Here is a 21237-nt window from a genome sequence, read left to right on the forward strand (position 1 = left end):
GATTGTGTTCATTTTCATGGTTTCTTCCTTTCTGTTGAAATTGTCCACATGTTTGTGGATTTCAATGGCTTCCCTGTGTAGCCTGACATGGTGGTTGTGAGAGTGGTCCAGCACTTCTGTGTTCTCAAATAATATGCTGTGTCCAGGTAGGTTCATCAGGTGCTCTGCTATGGCTGATTTTTCTGGTTGGAGTACAAAACAAAAGATTCCCCCCAGGCCCTTCCAAGCCATTGAATGCAAATCAAGGTGATCAGCTGAAACATTCACACCTAGCTCCAGCAGACAAGAGTCCTTTGTCCCACCCTGGTCATTCCACAGATATATAAACCCATTTTTCTTACTTCCAACAGACCTCACTACCTCTGAGGATGCTTGCCATAGATGCAGGCAAAACGTCAGGAGAGAATGCCTCTAGAACTTGGCCATATAGCCTGGAAAAACCTACAACAACCCAGTGATTCCGGCCATGAAAGCCTTCGACAATACATTGCACCCCTTGTTTTGCAGGAAGACGGGGAGACGCCGTTGCTCTGGGGTCAGGGCCACTGTCCATCTTTGGCGGAGAAAGGACGCCACGCGGGTCAGGGCCTTACAAGAGTCGACATGCTTTTATTGGACTGAAAACCGTTTTTATGAAATGGCTGTTAAATAAAACCAAGACGTTTGTTTGGGCAGATGCAGAGTGAGGGTCTCCTTCTCCTCTCGGGAAGGAGGAGGAGGAGGAAACGAAAGGAGAGGCAGCTCCCTCTCTCTCTCTCTCCGGACCGAGGGGCAGGCGGCACTCTTTCCGGGGGGCTCCTTGGGAGCCGGACTCCGCCGTGGGGCCAAAGGGGGCCCAGGGCAAAGCAGAGGGGGCAAAAGGGGGTCTCCAGGCACTTGGCGGCAAGGAAGATTTGGGGAGGGGGTTGCAACATTCAGCCGGAAGCGGGGCGCTCCTTTGCCCCTGAGCCCGGGAAGAGGGACCCCATTTCTGTTCCTCTCAAGGCTCTCTGGGTGCAAGATGGGCAGGGTCCGGGAAGTGCTTTGCAAGCCCCCCCCCCCCCCTCAAACTGGCCAGTCGAAGGGCAAAAAGGAAGGAAATGCATGTTGCTGCCAGGGAAAGGAAAGGAAAAGAACCAAGGCAGCAGCAGAGGATTGTGGTGAACCCTGGTTTTGTTTTCTGGTTGGCAAGGACCCCACACACACCCTGCAAATATAGAACAATGGAAGATGAGGAAAAGGGCTGCAATGGGCCACAGCTTCTGCAGACCCCCCAAGTGAGTGATAGCAACCTGAAGGCTCTTGGGTACGAAGGAAGACGCTCATCTCTGCAGAGCAAAGCTGGTGCCTCTGCTAAGTTGTGGGTCTGCTACCGTGCTCTGCTAAGTTGTGGGTCTTCAGGTGCGGGAGGTGAGAAGACCCTGCTCTCCAAGTTGGAAAAGGGGACTGGGGAGGGGGCTCTGCTGTTGCCCTGCTGTATGGGAGAGCCAGAGCCCTCTCTCTGCAGAGCAAAGGTGGTGCCTCTGCTAAGTTGTGGGTCTGCTACCGTGCTCTGCTAAGTTGTGGGTCTCCAGGTGCGGGAGGTGAGAAGACCCTGCTCTCCAAGTTGGAAAAGGGGACTGGGGAGGGGGCTCTGCTGTTGCCTGGCTGGATGGGAGAGGCAAAGTCCACCCCAGAGCCCTCTCTCTGCATCTCATCCATGTGACCCAGGAAAAGGGGGCCAACTCTGCCCCATGGAGTGGAGATGGGGGGGGGGGGGGCTTCGACCTGCCGGGTTCGGTGTTGAGCAGAAAGCCGAGGGAACGGAACCAGAGAAAAGGCATTCCAGACCGGTGTGCCAAACTGAGGAGGGGTCCGAGGTGAAGCCATGCGCAGCAGAAGCAGCAGCAGCAAAAGCAAAGGCTGCTGGGGCTGGAGGATGGAGGGGGTCAGCGGGGGCAGGCCGAGGTCACTGACAAAGACAAATAAATAGGCCTCTTGGCTCCTCCAGCCACAGCAGCCCCAAAGGGACGGAGGGAGGGAGGGAGGGAGGCGGGGGTCCCCTTCATAAGGTGCTCAGGGGGAGGGGGAGGCCCCTGTTGTGTGGCCTGTGCCCCCTTCAAAGAGGGGGCTCATGTCCCAGGGTGGGCTTTGGGCTTCCTATTCCCCTTCCAACGACAGCAGCGGCAGCAGTGGTGGCGGCTACTTCTTGGGCTTCTTGAAGATCTTGAGGGGGAACTTCTTCTTCCCGGGGCCCGAGTCGGTCTCTTCGCCCGTGGAGCCGCTGTCTTCCTCTCCGCCGGCCGCGCTCTTCTTGGAGGCCAGGTGCGGGATGCGGCTGTTGCCCTTGCTGTTGGGGCGGCCCCCTTCCGAGGTGGGCGAGGGGGTCTCGGGCTCCGTGGAGCTGGGGCTGTGCGACCGCGAGGAGTCGGAGGGGCTGTGCCGGGACGCCCCCGAGGCCCCGCCCCCAGAGTGGGAGATCTCCCCCAGGCTGGTGGACTTCTCCAGGCCGCCGTGGTTCAGCATCAGCGCTTTCTTCAGCACGATGGGGCTCTCGGCCAGATGCTCCGGCAAGGAGGATGGGCCCCCCTCTGAGTGGCGGCCGCAGCTGGCGCCGGGAGAGGGGCCCCCAAGGGTCGGGAGGCTGGAGGGACCCACCTCCTCCATTGACTTGTTCAGAAGGCCGGCGGCAGGAGGTCGGGCGGTCAGCAGCTTGGAGGCCGAGGAGGAGCCGGAGATGCGCTGGTTGTCACTCAGGTGTGGGATGGAGGAGTCCGAGTCCGAGCGAGAGAGATCCCTGCCGGAGCACAAGGAGAAAAGAGATCAATCACAGTATTTATTTATTTCAGACTTTTATATCCCATCCTATCTCAACCTCCGCAGAGGGACTCAGGACTCAGCTACCTATCTGACCGCATCTCTGCCTATGAACCCACCAGGAGTTTGAGATCTTCCGGGGAGACCCTGCTCTCGATCCCGCCTGCTTCTCAAGCTCGGCTGGCGGGGACGAGAGATAGGGCCTTCTCAGTGGTGGCTCCTCGGCTGTGGAACGCCCTTCCCACGGACATTAGACTAGCACCCTCTCTAATGGTATTCCGCAAAAAGGTGAAGACCTGGATGTTTGTGCAGGCGTTTGAGTAATTTAGTGCAATCTGGTAATGGAATATAGGAATGGAACAATGGACGACGAACCTGGACTACGCTTGGATGATGAGAAGATGGGGTACGGTTGTTTTTTCGTAATAATTGTGCATTGTAATTGCTTATTGGTAATTTATGGATAATGTGTTAAGTCAATTGTTGTATGTTGCATGGAACCACTGCTGTTTCTACTGTTTTTACTGTTTGTGAACAGCTGTGAGTCGCCTTCGGGCTTGAGATACAGCCGTAGAGAAGCAAAGGAAATAAATAAATAAATAATAAATAATAACAGTAATGCATTTCATCCCTTCATCGTAGTCTCTGTGAATTGCACAAATGGCTTATTCTGCGTCTGCACAACACACTCTCAAAACCTTCGACAGCAGGCATGGGCCAACATGTGTTGGAAATAACAACCTCCCAAGCCTTTCACTATTTGCATGTTAATGTATGTATTTGCTAACCTGTATTCTTTGTGCATGCTGATTTGCCAGTTTGACTTATCTTTAGTGTGGGAAGGGTTATAGACATGTGATTTTAGGGAGCATGCTCAGACTCAGGATTCCATTTTGCATTCCGTGTCTGCTTACCATCTCATTGGAGGTGGATGTGTCTGCTTTAGACCTCAGTGCAGGTGGAGGCATGTTGCTGTTTGGACTTTAGTAGAAAAATATGAGTTTTGGACTTCTGTGAGTACAACTATACCTAAAGACTATGAACGATTAAGAATGACACCCTGTGTACTCAACACACAGAGAAGAAACTCTGTATAGTGAATTATACAAGTTGTTTATGAGCAAACAAGATATATTATTGGGTTGTTGTAGGTCTTTTCGGGCTATATGGCCATGGTCTAGAGGCACTCTCTCCTGACATTTCGCCTGCATCTATGGATGACACGCAAATTCGTGAAGCGTTCCATATTTTTGTGTCAATATTGTATATTATGCTTTTATGGTTTTAAATTGTATATCGTTGATTGATTCTTATCCTTGTTGTAAACCGCGTTGAGTCGCCTGTTGGGCTGAGAAACTGCGGTATACAAGTAAAGTAAATAAATAAATAAATAAATAAGGCACACATCCTCACTACCTCTGAGGATGCTTGCCATAGATGCAGGCGAAACATCAGGAGAGAATGCCTCTAGAACATGGCCATATAGCCCGAAAAAGCCTACAACAACCTAGTGATTCCGGCCATGAAAGCCTTCAACATTACAATTGCTATTAGAAATCACTTTGTTGTTTTTTTATTATCTCCGAGTGTATATTTTAACTAAGAGGTTTCAAGGGAGCGTATATCTTTTGGGCAACTGCAAATCCTCCTTCTAAGAAACAACCATCCTCTGCTAACTCAATATATTTTTGTAGGGGCATGCCTTTATCCTTGGCAGTTTAAAGACATGGTTCTTCAGTCTAACAGCTGAGTTACCCGTGTGCCATTACATGAATGCTTATGAATATCACTGGTTCAAAGGGCTGACTTCTAACTAGGTCAGGCTTTTCTTGGCTAGTGGATTTCAAAAGGTGGTCTCAACACGTTCCTGGAGATTCACATTTGCCAAATGGATGTGACATTGGTTTGTAGGTTTTTTCAGGCTATATGGCCATGTTCTAGAGGCATTCTCTCCTGATGTTTCGCCTGCATCTATGGCAAGCATCCTCAGAGGTAGTGAGGTCTGTTGGAACTAGGAAAAATTGGGTTTATATATCTGTGGAATGACCAGGGTGGGACAAAGGACTCTTGTCTGCTGGAGCCAGGTGTGAATGCTTCAACTGACCACCTTGATTAGCATTTGATGGCCTGGCAGTTGTTTGGTGTGGTTTGTTAGTGCCTGGGGCAATCTTTTGTTGAGAGGTGATTAGCTGTCCCTAATTGTTTTCTCTCTGTTGTTTTGCTGTTGTAATTTTAGAGTTTTTTAATAATGGTAGCTGGATGTGACATCATTTTTACCTTTTCAATAAGGTTATGGTGCACTTACTTACAATAGGTTGGAATTTCCAATAAAATGGGCCCTAGACTTCAACGCCTATAATTCCTAACAGCTGGAAGGCTGTTAGGAATTGTGGGAGTTGAAGTCCAAAATACCTGGAGGGCCGAAGCTTGCCCATGGTTTTGAGAGTGCTCTGTGCAGATTCAGAATAAGCCATCTGTGTGATTTCTTAGACGACCACTCCAAAGATCTATGGTTACAGATAAGCAACCTGTCTTTCATACTTGTCTCTCCCCAAGGCCAGTTGCAAGGCAATTAAATACATTAGATAAAAATACAAAACCATTCCAAACACACAGATATAACACGACCATCTGTCAGGTGAGAATGTGTCCTCCTGCATGGCAGATGGGGGTTAGACTGCATGCCCCTGCCCCCCCCCCCCCCCACTCTATGATTCTCAGATTAAAACACACATGAAAACCAGTCAAACCATTAAAATGTCTGAATAGGCCTGCCAAAAGAGATAGGGCTTGACTTCAAGGCAAGCATCATGCTCAGAAAACAAACACATAGTGTATCTGTCTGAACTTATCTCCTTCTATGTCCCACCCCGGAGTCTGAGATCATCTGGGGAGGCCCTGCTCTCGACCCTACTGCTATCACAAATGAGACTGGTGGGGACGAGGAGCAGGGCCTTCTCGGTGGTGGCCCCTCACCTATGGAACTCACTCCCGGGAAAAATTAGGGCATCAACATCCCTCCTCTCCTTCAGGAGGAAAGTAAAGACGTGGTTGTGGGACCAGGCCTTTGGGCAATCTGACAACTAGATAAGGACAATCAAACAACTAGGACTGACAGGACTGACAATGTGGAATTGGAATTTGGACTATGAGATAGCGAATGCTGACCGTCTATAAGGAGTAATTGGGATTGTATTGTTTTATTGGTTTTAGGGTTGTAATGTAGGAATTGTTGTTTAACTGTTCAACTGTTTAACTATTTAATTGATGTTATTTTGTTTTACTACTGTGATGTGATGCTGGCATCGAATTGTGCCTTTGTAAGCCGCCCTGAGTCCCCTTCGGAGTGAGAAGGGCAGGGTAGAAGAAACCGAAATAATAATAATAATAATAATAATAATAATAATAATAATACACATATGGACATGTAGCCGGTACAGGAAGACCGACCCTTCAGGTGGGCAGGGAGGGCCAGCCGGTGAGCCCCTCCACTTGCTGCTACAAAGGCTCTTCAAAGGAACCGAGTAAAGCATTCAGACTGCAGTGGTCCTCAACCTGTGGGACCCCAGGTATTTTGGCTTACAACTCCCAGAAATGCCAGCCAGTTTACGGGAGTTGAAGACCAAAACACATGGGGACCCACAGGTTGGGAACTACAGATTCAGGGGTTTGCTGCCCCTGGACTCCACCTGGACCATGGCTGCCCCCAGACTGCTCTCTGTTGAGGATGAGGAGGCTACTTTCTGGCCAGTTTGGGCTGCTCAAAAGCAGGTCCTGGACAGACAAGGGCACATCCCTGTCTGTAGCAGGAGGAGAAGGGCAAGGGCCGAGGACAAAGGGAGGCAATCACTTTGGGGCTGCAGTGGAGCAGAACCTTTCTTCCTGCCTTTGTTTTGGGGCTCCTTTTTAATTTATTTATCTATTTCTTTATTTACTCTATTTGTATCCCACCTTTCTCTACCCCAAAGGCACCTGAAATGGAGGATATAGCACACATATTATTTGATTGCAAATTGTATCAAAGGGTGAGAGACTTCCACCTTGGTCCATGTATCAAACGGACAATGTATTGGGAATCTTACATCAGAACAACGTATTTTATGTGCGGCCAAGACCCAAAAATAACATATAAAACAGCTCTGTACTTAAGCAAAACAATATGTCTGAGAACCACATATGTAGGGCTGATTGGGGTAAATTGTAGGGGTGATCATGAAATATGATGTATATACTCAGTTTGATCAGTTTATCAGTTTTATCATGTCTTATCATATGCATTTACTGTATTATTGTAAGTGTCTTATTTTAACTTACTACGTGGAGTGTGATCGGGTCTTGTCAGGCCTTGTTGTTCTGTTTCTTATTGTGATATGGCTTAAGGGCTAATCAATAAAATAAAATTACTACGACTACTACCCCAAAGGGGGCTCAAGGCGGCTTTACATATGGCAACGATCCGATGCCTTTGAACAACAAACTGTTAGAACCATAGGATCCTAGAGTTGGAAGAGACCTGGTGGGCCATCCAGTCCAACCCCATTCTGCCAAGAAGCAGGAAAATCCCATTCAAAGTTAAAATAAATTAAGTTAAAGATCTAAAATTAAAATTAAAATGCACGTTAAAAACATATGGATTATTAGAATTGCTATTAGAAATCACAGTATCCATAATTGTAATCTGGGGATGCTCTAAAAGTCATTGCAATTCTGTAGCGATTATTGCACTGGAGTTAATCCTCAAAGGCTTGACCCCAGAGCCAGGTTTTCACTTTCCTTCTGAAGGCCAGGAGGGAGGGGGCTGCTCTGATATCAATAGGGATGGAGTTCCACAGCTGAGGAGCCACCACGGAGAAGGCCCTGTCTCTCGTCCCCACCCGTCGTGCTTGTGAGGAAGGCGGGACCAAGAGCAGGGCCTTCCCAGATGATCTTGTTCTCCGAGGTGGTCTATAGGGGATGATACGTTTGGACAGGTAAACTGGGAGAGAAATGTTTAGGGCAGTGGTTCTGAATCTGTGGGTCCCCAGAGGTTTTTGCCCTACAACTCCCAGAAATCCCAGTCAGTTTACCAGCTATTAGAACCATGATGGTGAACCTATGACACGTGTGTCAGCACTGACACACATGGCTATTTTTGATGACACACGGCCACATGCGGCCGCATACAGAGAAGTACACCTTATAAGAGCCAATCTAATTCCATCTTAAATTTGTAAAAGGCTCTACAAATTTAACATCTGCATGTTTGAGCACTATTCACTCCATAACTCAGCATGGATTATACATTTTTCTTATTTAAACTATAAATATTGCAAAATTACGTTTATTTTTTCTCGAAGTTGACACCCCACCCAAGTTGTGGTCAGGTTTTTGACACACCAAGCTCAAAAGGTTGCCCATCACTGTATTAGAATTTCTGGGAGTTGAAGGTCAAAACATCTGCGGGCCCACAGGTTGAGAACCACTGGTTTAGGGCTTTATAGGCCAGCACTCTGAATTGTACTTAGTAGCAGACTGGCAGTCAATGAAACTGTCATAACAGGGGGATTGCATGCTCCCTCTTATACTGGTCTGGTGAGCAATCTGGTTGCTGCCCAGTGGACCATTGGGAGCTACCGAATAGTCTTCAAAGGCAACCCCACGTAGAGCGTGTTGCAGTAATCTATTTGGGACATGACCAGAGCGTTCTCAAGACCCATCAGGCAATGCACAAACGCTCCTGCTCAAGATGCCCACTCCCCTCCAGAGAGACACACCAAGTCACACCAAGCTCACTGCGCCCACAAAGGACCAGGAAGGTTAATCACACAAAGCCTGGGAGGCAGATCACTCAGGAAGATATTAGTGATATGCTCTTTGGCTCCTTCAGGCAGTGGGGAGGAGGCAAAGGGGCAGGACAGCCAGGCTCAAAAAGGAGGCTGAAGCGGCAGGGTTTGGGGGTAGGCGGGCCTCTCCGTGCCACATGCCATGCCAGATACCCAAAGCTCTCAGCGCGGCCTCGGGTCCCAGAGGTGACGTCCGGTGGGGGCAGGTTGGGCAGAGCATCCATCTGGAGGATGTAGGAGGAGGTGGTGTGGTGGTAGAGGATGGGCAGCCCGTGGCCCGCGGAGGGGCAAGAGGAGGAAGGACCAGAAGGAGGAGGAGGAAGAGAGGAGGCCGCAGCGGCAGAGGAGGCGGCACCATGGACGTCCGGACCGAAAGGCTGCCCGCCGGAGATGCTGGGCATCCGGCGCAGAGTGACCCTTCCTCCGGGCAAGTAGTGGACCAGGGGCCCCGCCTCACCCTGGCTCTCTACCAACCTCTGCGATCCCAAGGCGAGCTGGGGGTCCACGAGGCGCTGGCGGACGCTGCTGGGCAAAGAAGGCGCTGGAGGGATGGAAGGAGAGAAAGAGAGAGAGAAGTCAATGGAAGACAAGGGCACTTCTCCCAGGAAAGGGGACCCTCAGCTGCTAGAGGAAACTGGCTCCACTGGGGAAAGGCTCCCCCCACCTTCACCCCAAAGCTGCCCCATAGAAGACATTCCAGGTGTCTTGGTCTTTAGGCCTGCTCCTTGTCTTCTTTGGGGCACTGGCTCAATAAAGGTGTTGGATTGACTGCATCAACTTTAGTTTCTTAAATAGAGTTATCATGTATAGTCAAAGGCTTTCATGGCCGCAATCACTGGATTGTTGTAGGTTTTCCGGGCTATATGGCCATGTTCTCGAGGCATTTTCTCCTGACGTTTTGCCTGCATCTGTGTCAAGCATCCTCACTACTCACTACCTCTGAGGATGCTTGCCATAGATGCAGGCGAAACGTCAGGAGAGAATGCCTCTAGATCATGGCCATATAGCCCGGAAAACCTACAACAATCCAGAGTTATCATGGTTTTCTATGGGTGAGCAGATAGATGGTGTATGTTCTGTATCTCAAAAACTAAAGCTGTTAAGAGCAAACCGGTGCCGTTTTTGGAACCAGCAGGTCAAATATACCAAGAAAAGGGGCTTATACTGCAGGCACCAAAATATGAGTTGGCCAATACTATTTATTCTAATAGTTTCCAAGGGTTTTATGTGATTTCGACTATTTGTCTTTATCCATTTTCCCTGTTTAATTCCAATTTCAGATTTATATGTTGCAGGTTTCAAAGTGTCAGTTGTATAGTTGCTAACAGTGTATTTATTTATTTAATTTATTTATTTACTATACTTGTATACCACCTTTCTCAGCCTATTGGCGACTCAAAGTGTAAGTCACTTTGAGTTGGCTACAAATCAATATAATAACACAAGCCAGCAAGTATTTTTCATCAGATATAATTTTAGGTCATTGTTATAGTTTTTTTTGTGCTGAATTCACATCTGTGTTTACTTTTTCTCTATCACGTGTAGTTTTTGCAATGAGGCTAATAGAATAATTAATGCATTTACGCACTGATACCAACAGAATCTAATTGATATCAGTGCATAAATGCATTGATTATTCAATTGACCTCATTGCAAAAACTACATGTGATCGAGAAAAAATAAGCACAGATCTGAATTCAGGGCAAAAATCCTCTATAAGAATGAACTAAAATCATATCTGATGAAAAATACTTATTGGCTTGTAATGAGCTCTCCTCCGCAAACTACCTACTTCCTTCTTTTATCTCGCCCGGGTTTTAATTAGTTTTAATCAGCTTGTCTTTTAATCATTACATGTAGCCCGCCCATTGTTATTGTGCCTGTGCTTATTGTAATTTTTTATATTGTTATGTATGCATATGTTTTATGTTAATATGATATTGTTATTGTTCGTGTTTTCGGCTTATGTTTTGGTTTTTTCTTTATTGTAACTGTTATTTGGGCTTGGCCTCATGTAAGCCACTCTGAATCCCCATCAGGGAGATTGTGGCGGGGTATAAATAAAGTTTATTATTTTTATTATTACAAAAATATGATGTTAAATGTGCAGACTTTACAGTAGTCTGCTGTAATGCACCATTTGTCATATTTTAAAAAGTTGATGTGATGGCAAAAAAAATGATTACAAAAAGTTTGTATTTGTTGGTTTGTGTAATTGTTGCTTTGTACAGTACTACTATGCAAGAGGCACTTTTCCCTCCTGGGGTCTTTTTAAGGGTCCTGCCTCTGACAGAAGCCTTTGAAATGCAGGCTCCCTCCCCATGGAAAGATTATGCTTGGATGATGCCTTTCTGCCTAGACTGGATGGCCTCTGGGTCTCTTCCAGCTCTAAGATTCAAGGGTTCTCTAAGAGACAACCACCCAGGATCCGTCACTCTTCCTCCACAGGGACCCCCTTCCACCCCATGAAACCCCCAGTGGACCAACTCCTAGCTTCCTGGGCTTGGAAGAAGCTCATGCAGAGGAGGCAGCGGTGGCCAAGAGGTTAGAGGGCAAAGAGGGACCGCTGGCCAACGGAAGAACCAGCAAGAGGGACAAGGTCTCCGGTGGTGAGTCGTTTCCCTCCCCACACACCATTTCTGACCATAGGGTAAAAAAACCTAAAGGGTACAAACAGTGTGTTGTCAAAGGCTTTCGTGGCCAGAATCACTGGGTTGCTGTGAGTTTTCTGGGTTGCCTGGCCATGTTCCAGAAGCACTCTCTTCTGACGTTTCGCCCACATCTATGACAGGCATCCTCAGAGGTTGTGAGGTCTGACATGGTGGTGGTGAGAGTGATCCAGCATTTCTGTGTTCTCAGACAATATGCTGTGTCCAGGTTGGTCCATCAGGTGCTCTGCTATGGCTGACTTCTCTGGTTGGATTAGCCTGCAGTGCCTTTTGTGTTCCTTGATGCATGCCTGGGCAATGCTGATGCGTTTGGTGGTCTCAATGTAGACTTGTCCACAGCTGCATGGTATACGGGAGACTCCTGCAGAGGTGAGAGGATCCCTCTTGCCCTTTGCTGAATGGAGCATTGGTTGGATTTTCTTAGTGGGTCTGTACAAACCATCAAACCTACAAACTATCTACAGACCCACTAAGAAAATCCAACAAAAGACAAGAGGGATCCTCTCACTTCTGCAGGAGTCTACCATTGTGTACCATGCAGCTGTGGACAAGTCTCCATAGGGACCACCAAACGCAGCAGCATTGCCCAGACATGCATCAAGGAACATGAAAGGCACTGCAGACTCCTTCAACCAGAGAAATCAGCTATAGCAGAGCACCTGAGGAACCAGCCTGGGCACAGCATATTATTTGAGAACACAGAAATGCTGGACGACTCCCACAACCACCATGTCAGGCTACACAGAGAAGCCACTGAAATCCACAAGAAGCATGTGGACAATGTCAACAGAAAGGAGGAAACCATGAACATAATCTGGCAACCTGTATTTTTTTAAAAAATTCTAAAATCAGGAGAGTAAATAAAGAACAACACTCAAACACAGGGGGACTCTAGACAAGAAACAATCAAGGCCAGCTAACACCTCCCAGCAAAGGATTCCCCCAGGCAGCAACTAGCCAGTCTTTGAAGCTGCAAGGCTACTCCATGCTAATCAAGGTGGTCAACTGCAACACCCACCCTTTCTCCCACCCTGGACATTATTCCACAGATATACGTACAAACCCCACTTGCCTAATTTCTAACAGACCTCACAACCTCTGAGGATGCTTGCCACAGATGTGGGCAAAACGTCAGGAGAGAATGCTGGTGGAACATGGCCAGACAGCCTGATAAACTCACCTGATAAAGAAGCAGCATTTGGAAAGGTACGGGCGGGAACATGGAGGGTTCTACTCCTAGCTGCTCTAGTTTTAAAATGGGAGTCTCCTGTGACCATGCGCCCCGGGTCAGACCTAGTTTCCCCTTTGAAACGGCAAAATCACAGCCAGGGAATTCCAAGGGCAGAGATCCCAGTTTTCCTTGAGGACCTTGGGATAGGAACCCCCCCCCTCCCCCAAACCGACTGCCAAGGTCAAATCTGGTTTTGTATCAAACTCCTTTTTTCAGGCCTAAAGGCTTCACTCCAACTCATCTATCAAGCTTTCTAACATGTCTTTCGGACTACTTTCAGCTTTTTAAAATGATGCCATTTTTACATCATTTAAATCAGTGGTTTGAACCCCTCACTCATACCCCCCCCCCCCCCACGGGTCCAGGTTGAGAAACACTGATCCCTATTGCTCTAAAAATCTCACAAAGCAGCTTTCCAACCCAGAGGATTAGAGGATACAAAACCATCCCCATCCTAGAATAGGGGTCTGGTGCAACCTCCTTCTCTGGAGGGTTTTCAGCCAAGGTTGGATGGCCATCTGTCTGGAGGGCTTAGATCAGGCATGGGCCAGCTTTGGGCCTCCCTCCAGGTGTTTTGGACTCCAACTCCCTTTTTTCAGGCCTAAAGGCTTTGCTCCAACTCATCTATCAAGCTTTCTAACGCTTAAGCAGCTGAGGGGGAAAAAAGAAGGGGCCTGGGGCTGTTAGGAATGGTGGGAGTTGGAGTCCAAAACACCTGGAGGGCTGAAGTTTGCCCATGTCTGGCTTAGAATGTGTCTTCCTTCATGAGTGGTGCCTGGAGGTCTCCTTCAACTCTACGATTCTAATAATAATCCATTGTTACTAGCAGGGCACATCTGTGGGCTCCTCCTCGCACCCCACCTTCCCTCCAACCCTGTGGGTCAAGCCAGGAGGACAGAGACCACTGGCCCTGAAGAGGCCAATTCCACCTCCCTCCTGCAAGGGGCAGCAGAGGCCACCCAAACGAGAGCCAACTTGTGGAGGAAGTTCTTCGTCTATCTCAGCAGCCCCCTCCCCAAAATGCTGCACCCAAAGGGCATTATTAGTACAGACACCAACTCAATTTTGCCAGAGCGGAGCGGGGGGGGGGGGGGGGGGGAGAGGGAGAGAAGATAAGGAGTGAGGTGAATATTAGCTTCTGGTGCTCAAAAGGGCAGCAGTAGCAGCGGTGGGAGGGTGGCCGTGGGGAGAGGCCGGTTGTGTTTTAGTCCAGTGGGTGGGTGAGAGGAAGAAAGGGAGAGTCCAAAGAATCGTCCTCAAACCGGGGTATTTCCAGGGCGCGGAGGGGTCTTCGGAGCAGAACCGGGACTGGCCCAAGAGCAAGGCGGCGTCTGGCGGGAGACCCCCGGAGGGGAGGGGAAAAAGAGGGTCAGTGGCCAGGGAGACATCCCTCTCCACTCACTTTGTTGCAACTGAGCCCTAGGATGGCTCCCAGCATCCCTCCCAGAGAATGCCATTCCCACCCTGTTCCCCAACCCGAGGAAGACCTCAGAGCCGTTTCTGGAGGAAGGGCAAAGGGCCCTATCCTGGGGTGTGTGGACTACAACTCCCGGGAGCAAACTGCAAGAGTCAGAAGTAAAGAAGCACCAACATTTGTGGCTATTGAGCAATTGGAGGCAGAGGGGAAACCCTGTGGGGCAGAGGCCTACTCTCTTGTCTTCACCTTGTTTACGAGATCAACCGCATATACTCGAGTATAAGCTGAGTTTTCAGCCTTTTTTAAGGCTGGAAAAGCCCCCCTCAGCTTATACTCAAGTCAAAGTTATTTATTATTTTACTCTGTATTATTATTATTAATATACTCTATTCACTATTATTTTTATACATATATATTATTTTATTCTATTATTATTTTTATTACATTTATTGTTTTGCTCTCTTTATTAATATTACCGTACATTTATTATTTTACTCTATTTATTATTATTATTATACATTTATATTATCTTATTCTAGTATTATTTTTATTACATTTATTATTTTGCTCTCTTTATTAATATTACCATACATTTATTATTTTACTCTGTTTATTATTTGCATTATTATTATTACATTTATTATTTTACTCTATTTATTATGTGCATTTTTATTATTGTTTTTATTATTTTACTTTATTATTGTTATTATTACATTTATTTTACTCTATTTTTATTTTTATGATATTTATTACTTACTCTATTATTTTATTACATTTACATTATTTTACTCTATTATTTGCATTGTTATTATTACATTTATTATTTTACTTTATTATTGTTGTTATTATTACATTTACATTACTTTACTCTATTATTACTGTGTTATTTTTACATTTATTATTTTACTCTATTATTACTGTTACTATCACATTTCCATTATATTACTCTATTATTATATTTATTATTTTACTCTATTATTTTTACTACATTTATTAATTGATTCTATTATTATTTTTATTACATTTATTATTTTACTCTATTATTTTATTACATGTATTAATTTACTCTATTATTATTTTTATTGCATTTATATTATTTTACTCTATTAATTTATTACATTTATTATTTTACTCTATTTTTTGCAGTATTATTGTTACATTTATTATTTTACATTATTATTATTACATTTACATTATTTTACTCTATTATTGTTATTTTTACATTTATTATTTTACTCTATTTATATTACATTTATTTACTCTAATATTACTGTTATTATTACATTTCCATTATTTTACTCTATTACTATTATTACATTTATTATTTTATTCTATTATTATTGGAAGGAGGCGTAAGCACATTTACACTGAGGAAAGTTAAAATAATGGTTTAATCAGAGTTATCTTAAATGACAGTTTTGCGTAAATATTCAAAAACATTGAACCTACTGATGCCTCAATGAATGTAATTGTATTATTATCTATTCTTACCTTGAAATTTCCCAGTAGCCGCTTCATTTCCCACCCTCGGCTTCTACTCAATACGTTTTCCCAGTTTCTTGTGGTGAAATTAGGTGCCTCGGCTTGTATTTTCGGTCAGCTTATACTCGAGTATGTACGGTACGTAAATCAAGGTGCTGAGTCGTCCTCCAAGTAGGCTCTTTCCTTCTGTGCCAGGGTCTCCCTAACCCTGATGGCCCACCCTGCCTCCCATGTGGTTTCTGCCCCCCCCCCCCCAGCCTGCCTCCTGCCCTCAAACACATGGAAGGCGCCTACATTGCATGGAGATGGGGGAGACGATCTCCTCGTCGAGGTCGTCCATGTCGTCGGTCATGATGAAGTGGGAGGCGTTGGCCCGTGTGGCGGAGGCAGAGCCCACCCAGGCCGGGTCAATGTTCAGGGCAGCCACCAGCGCATGGATCCCCGGGTTGTTGACGATTTGGAAGCCGCAGAGCATTTCGATCTGCTGCCAGCGGTGCAGTCGTTCCCTCAGGGCCGCCGTCACCTCGCTCAGGGCTTGCCTGCGGGAAGGAGGGAGGAAAAGCCAGAGATGATGTGACCCAGGAAGGGGTAGATGGAACTGCAAGCAAAGGGTCCCATGTTCTGACCCCGGAAGAACCTTAATTATTATTATTTATTTATTATTTACAGTATTTATAGTCCGCCTTTTTCACCTTGCAAGAGACTCAGGGCGGATCACAATGCACATATACATGGCAAACATTCAATGCCATAGACACACAACATATATAGACAGACACACAGAGGATATTTAACATTCCAGCTTCATGAGGGTATGCTCGAATTCCAGCCACCGGGGGAGCTGCCGCTTCACCATCCACTCGTGACACCGATGAAGTACTCCAACAACCACCATGTCAGACTACACAGAGAAGCCATTGAAATCCACATGAAGCATGTGGACAATTTCAACAGAAAGGAGGAAACAATGAAAAGGAACACAATCTGGCTACCAGTATTAAAAAACTCTAAAATTAGAAGAGCACAACAACAGAGAGGAAAAGTGCCTGGAGAGCAAACTCACTTGGCGGTCAAGATTTTGTGATCCACATCATCTAGGGAGGAGCTGTGCGCCACGTGGAACGTGCCAAAGAGGGTGTTGCGCTTCTTCTTTATTTTCTCAGCCTGGGAAAAACAGAAAGCAATTTGAAACACTGGAACCCCCTTCCTTCCTTTCTTCCATCCATCCATCCATCCATCCATCCATCCATCCATCCATCCATCCATGGTGAGCCATGAGAAGTGGGTGTTTCTACTATTGGTTCCACAAAAAGGTTTATTTCTTTAAGTCCCAGACCAGCCTACTCAGAATGAGTTTCCTTTGCATTTAATGGACTTCCTACCAGACGAGCAACCAGAAACACCTTATGTGCCCATAGAAGTAGGCATTATGTCCAGGGAATCAGAAAGGGGTTTTGTAACGCTTCTACTCAGTAAGGGGCTGCTGTGACATGAGTACGTATGCAAGCCAGGCAAGGGAACACTGTGCACTGGGATCAATGAGCATTAGGTGCTCTCATGACCCATCCAGACAAAAGCTGAGGATGGCCAACTCACAAGAAAGTGCCAGTGTGGATCAGTAGGGCCAGGTGCCAATTATTATACTCTTGCTGGTGGTCCCACCTACATCTTTACAATACAATGGGGGGGGGGGTCCACAGCACCTTTACTATGTAGTTAAGGATGGGTAAAGGTGTGCCAGGAAACATATGGACACAGGAAAGAAGCAGGATCCTTCCACAGGATCTCTGGAGCACAGAGCCTCTTGTGTCGAAGACTGCAGAGTGGGGAGTGTTCCCACCAGGAAGGGCAAATATTAAAATGCACACACTGCTGCTCCAGCTGAATGAGGGGAAGGTAGAAATGCTTCCAGCCCTGGTGCATTGCTGTGGGGGGTCCCGGTAGGTGAAGAAGCAATATGTAAGCGCCATACATAAATGTAAGGACCAAAGGAGGAAGACAACTATGCTGTTAGGAAGACCAGGGATGGGAGTCATGCAGCTTTTGTCAGGGTTTGGAAATTACTTGGCATTCTCTAAGTGAGAGCAGAGTTCATACCTCTGGCCTAACCACCTGTAAAAGAGCTAAGCCATTGTAATTAGGGTGTGGTGGCTAATGCAATGGGAGTAGTATATAGGTGGCAGCTATACTGAGTAAGTTTCATGAGTGTCTCTGAGGGATGGGTGATGTTTTGGAGAATTGTTGCTGTGAGTAGTGAGGAGAAGCAGCTGTAAAGTGTGTATTTTTTGTATATACTTAGTATGTTGATGCAACAAAGGAGAAAGAAAAGCCTTCCTGCCTCTGTGTGTTTTGTTCTTTGACTGCAAGACAACAACTGTGTTTTTGGATACCTGGTTCCTTATAGAGTCACTTTTGCAAGGACAGGAGTTTTATGACCCCACAGAACCCCTGACAGCTCTCCAGCCATACCTGGACTGGGACTCCCAGCATGACTCCCCACTGACTCTACAGGGTGTGCTAGGGATGATGTGAGCTGCAGTCCAACTGATCCAGACTCACCCCCTCCTTAGCCAGGAGCAGCTGCTTCTCGGCGTTCTGCTTCTTGACGTTGTAGTACTGGACCTCCACCTCGTGGGTCAGCTGCAGCCACTTCTGGAGGGCTTCTGGGGCGGCCCAGCTGCTGTGCGACTCCAGCTCCTTCTCCGCGTTCTTCAGTGCCATCCGGACCTACGGAACCATAGAGACATGGAATTGGAAGAGACCACAATCCTGCAGGGAAGGGACAGAGAACAGCCTCCAGCCCAGGGCAAGAGGGACTACTGGCCAAAGGAACAGAAGCTGAATCCAGGCCTACAAGGGCACCACAAGTGGATCCAGATGCCTCCCAAATGCCTGCCTCTCACTTCCAGCCCCATGAAATCACTAAGATCTGGTTTAACACAGGCATGGGCCAACTTTGGCCCTCCAGGTGTTTTGGACTTCTGGAGACTGCTTCTGGAACACGGTCGCAAATGCATAACAACCCATTGTCACAGTCACCTTTACAAAAAAGATTATCCCCATATATTCTCATAATATTTGGGTTGGACTGCGCTCCCCTTACTTCTTTTAAAACCCTTATACCAGATATATCCTACCTTGTTCATGACCAGCATTTATTTTTTTTTAATTTTAAACCATTACATTTGGCCTGGCCATAGGTTTTTAAATCCTTGTGTGTTATTGTTTATATGTGATTTATATTAATTGTATTGTATTGTATTTGTTTATTGCTTTCTTGTTTTTATTGATGTGTTTGGGCTTGATCTCATGTAAGCCACTCCGAGTCCCTTGGGGAGATGGTGGCAGGGTGTAAATAAAGTATTATTATTATTATTATTATTATTGTTGTTGTTGTTGTTGTTATTATTATATTTTGATGATTCCTTTACATTTCTATACTTATCGACTGCTTCTACATATCTGATTTTTCCCTTTCCGTCTTCCTCCCTCCTCCCGGGAAGCATTGTACCTCTACTCTTTGTATTATTTTATTTTTTTTATTCAGTTCCTTATACAGTATTTTTCTTTCCCTTTTAATCTGGTTATGTACTGATGATTTTAACCTGTTAATTGTTTAATTGCTTTTTTGTATGCCTGTATATTTGACATAGGCATCGAATTGTGCCTTCTTTGTAAGCCGCCCTGAGTCCTCCCTCGGGGGTGAGAAGGGTGGGGTAGAAGTAATCAAAATAAATAAAATAAATTATCAGTCCTTTCAATTTCGACTCCCAGTTCTCCTTAGGATGTCTGTTTGTATATTCAATTCTCCTTTCAAAGTGTGGTGAAAACTCCTTCCTTGGAGGATTTTAAACGGAGACTGGAAGGCCATCTGTTGGGAGGGCTTCGTTATGCTTTGGCCTTCAACTCTCAGAAATCTTAACAGCTGGTAAACTGGCTGGGATTTCTGGGAGTTGTAGGCCAAAACATCTGGAGACCCATAGGTTGACAACCGCTGGACTAGATGGCCCATATGGTCCCTTCCAACTATGATTCAATGATGTAACCTCCTTTTAAACCTGACCAGAGCCTTGTGTGTATTTTCTCTCCTGTTCCTACCCATAAGGGACAGGGCCTTCTCAGTGGTGGCCCCCCGCCTGTGGAAATTTGCTCCCTGGGGAAATTAGGTCATCGTCATCCCTCCTCACCTTTAGAAAAAAGGTTAAAATGTGGCTGTGGGACCAGGCCTTCCAACAATCAGGCTAAAGGACAATTGATAATGTGGACTATGGCATCGAAGAGGATTTGGATAAGTTAAGGGGAGAAATCATTAGTAGATTGCTAGCTAAACAGCCACCAGACGGGCAATAGCTAATCGGAGTGTAAGTATACTGTTTTAATCTTTATTTATTAATGTTCATGTATTATTGTATACATGTACAACGGCGCTCCATGCAGTCATGCCGGCCACATGACCTTGGAGGTGTCTACGGACAACGCCGGCTCTTCGGCTTAGAAATGAAGATGAGCACCACACCCCTGAGTCAGACATGACTGGACTTCATGTCAGGGGACAACCTTTACCTTATAATTGTTATAGTTGTTATTCTGTATTTTATGATGCGACATTGAATTATGGCCAACTGTAAGCCGCCCTGAGTCCCCCCAGGGGTTGAGAAGGTCGGGGTAAAAATGTTCGAAATAAATAAATAAATAAATAAATAAGCTCATACATAAACTGGCTACGCTGCAACCCACCCTGCTACAGGGATAAATAATTCCTACAGAAAGTTGGTGTTGATGGATTTCAAGATGGTAGCAGGTCAGGCCCAGACCTCCAGGCTGGTGGAGGGAGAATAGAGCAGGGCAGCCAAGGCCAAAGAGCAACAGGTTCTGGTCCTGATGGGGTGGGTACCTGCTCCAGCTCCTGCTCGGCATACTTCTGGCGGCTGAGCTCGTTCTCGGTGCCCTCGCGTAGCTCTCGCAGCCGGTGGGCCTCCTGCTTGGCCATGCTGATCTCATCCTGGAGCCGCTTCTCCAGGGAGACCTTCTCCACCTCCACCGTGCGGTGCTCCTCCTGTGCCTTCTGAAGCCTGCAGAGCGAGAGGGAAAAAGAGACGGAGTGAGAGCATGGCTTGGTGGGGATGCACCAATGCGACCGGGTTCTGGAGCACTTTCAGGTGGCCCAACAGGAAGGATTAAATGGAAGAGGCATCTGGAAGGAGGGAAGGGAAGAGTCCTGCGCAAGAAGCCAGGATCCCAAGCAGGGAAAGCAAACTCCAAGGAAGAAGAGCCAGTGTTTGGTTCCAAATGAATTCTAGGCCAGGGATGGAATTGCAGCCAGTTCTCGCTCGGAATTTGGGGGCCTGACGCTGCCTTCAGTCCTCTGACTAAGCATCAAGCAAAAGCTGCACAGAACGCAGCCCAGAATGTGAACAATGTGTGCTTGCTCGCTCACAATCAAATAAACACATCTCTCGTGGGAAACGCATGAGGCCGGGAGCAGCAAAGGCCGGCATGTGGCTAAAGCGGCCGTTACATGCTCAGTGGATGCTTTTAAGTTACGCAGCCACAATCCCAGGAGGGTCCCAACTCTTGGTCCTGACTGCTGCCGGCTTCTCTGCAAGAGAGGATTATTCCCCACTGTGGATGCGTCCCCAAGAAAGGCTCCTCTGCCGGGAAGGAAGAATGTTCTCCCCTCCTTGGTTCTCATGTGACACATTTCAGAGATAACCTTGTGATCTCTGCGCTTCAAGGCGCCACCAATTCTGTGCCTCAAGAGCTTATGGGGCTCTGGATGGGGATGGGAAAGAAGCGCTTCTGGCTCAGAGCTTTCACCCATTCAACTCCTCAGAGAAGACC

The 21237-nt window shown here is 46.6% G+C and overlaps 1 protein-coding gene across 5 annotated transcripts in view; it reads right to left on the reverse strand.

Annotated features, from left to right (window-relative positions):
• Positions 1-589: 589 nt before the first annotated feature.
• STIM1 (stromal interaction molecule 1) overlaps positions 590-21237 on the reverse strand; it is a 142343-nt gene continuing 121695 nt past the window's right edge. For 3 of the 5 annotated variants that reach the window (XM_067466397.1, XM_067466398.1, XM_067466399.1), the window contains exons 8-13: positions 20291-20468; positions 17956-18123; positions 16460-16560; positions 15691-15935; positions 8751-9138; positions 590-2755 (exon numbers count right to left, since the gene is read on the reverse strand). In XM_067466397.1, the coding sequence (XP_067322498.1) occupies positions 2161-2755; positions 8751-9138; positions 15691-15935; positions 16460-16560; positions 17956-18123; positions 20291-20468 (1675 nt within the window). In that variant the 3' untranslated portion in view covers positions 590-2160. Of the gene's footprint in view, positions 2756-8750; positions 9139-13759; positions 13829-15690; positions 15936-16459; positions 16561-17955; positions 18124-20290; positions 20469-21237 lie in introns of all 5 variants that reach the window. The other 2 variants (XM_067466400.1, XM_067466401.1) reach the window with 2 other exon arrangements.

Source organism: Anolis sagrei, chromosome 3 (assembly GCF_037176765.1).
Source record: "Anolis sagrei isolate rAnoSag1 chromosome 3, rAnoSag1.mat, whole genome shotgun sequence".
NCBI lineage: Eukaryota > Metazoa > Chordata > Lepidosauria > Squamata > Dactyloidae > Anolis > Anolis sagrei.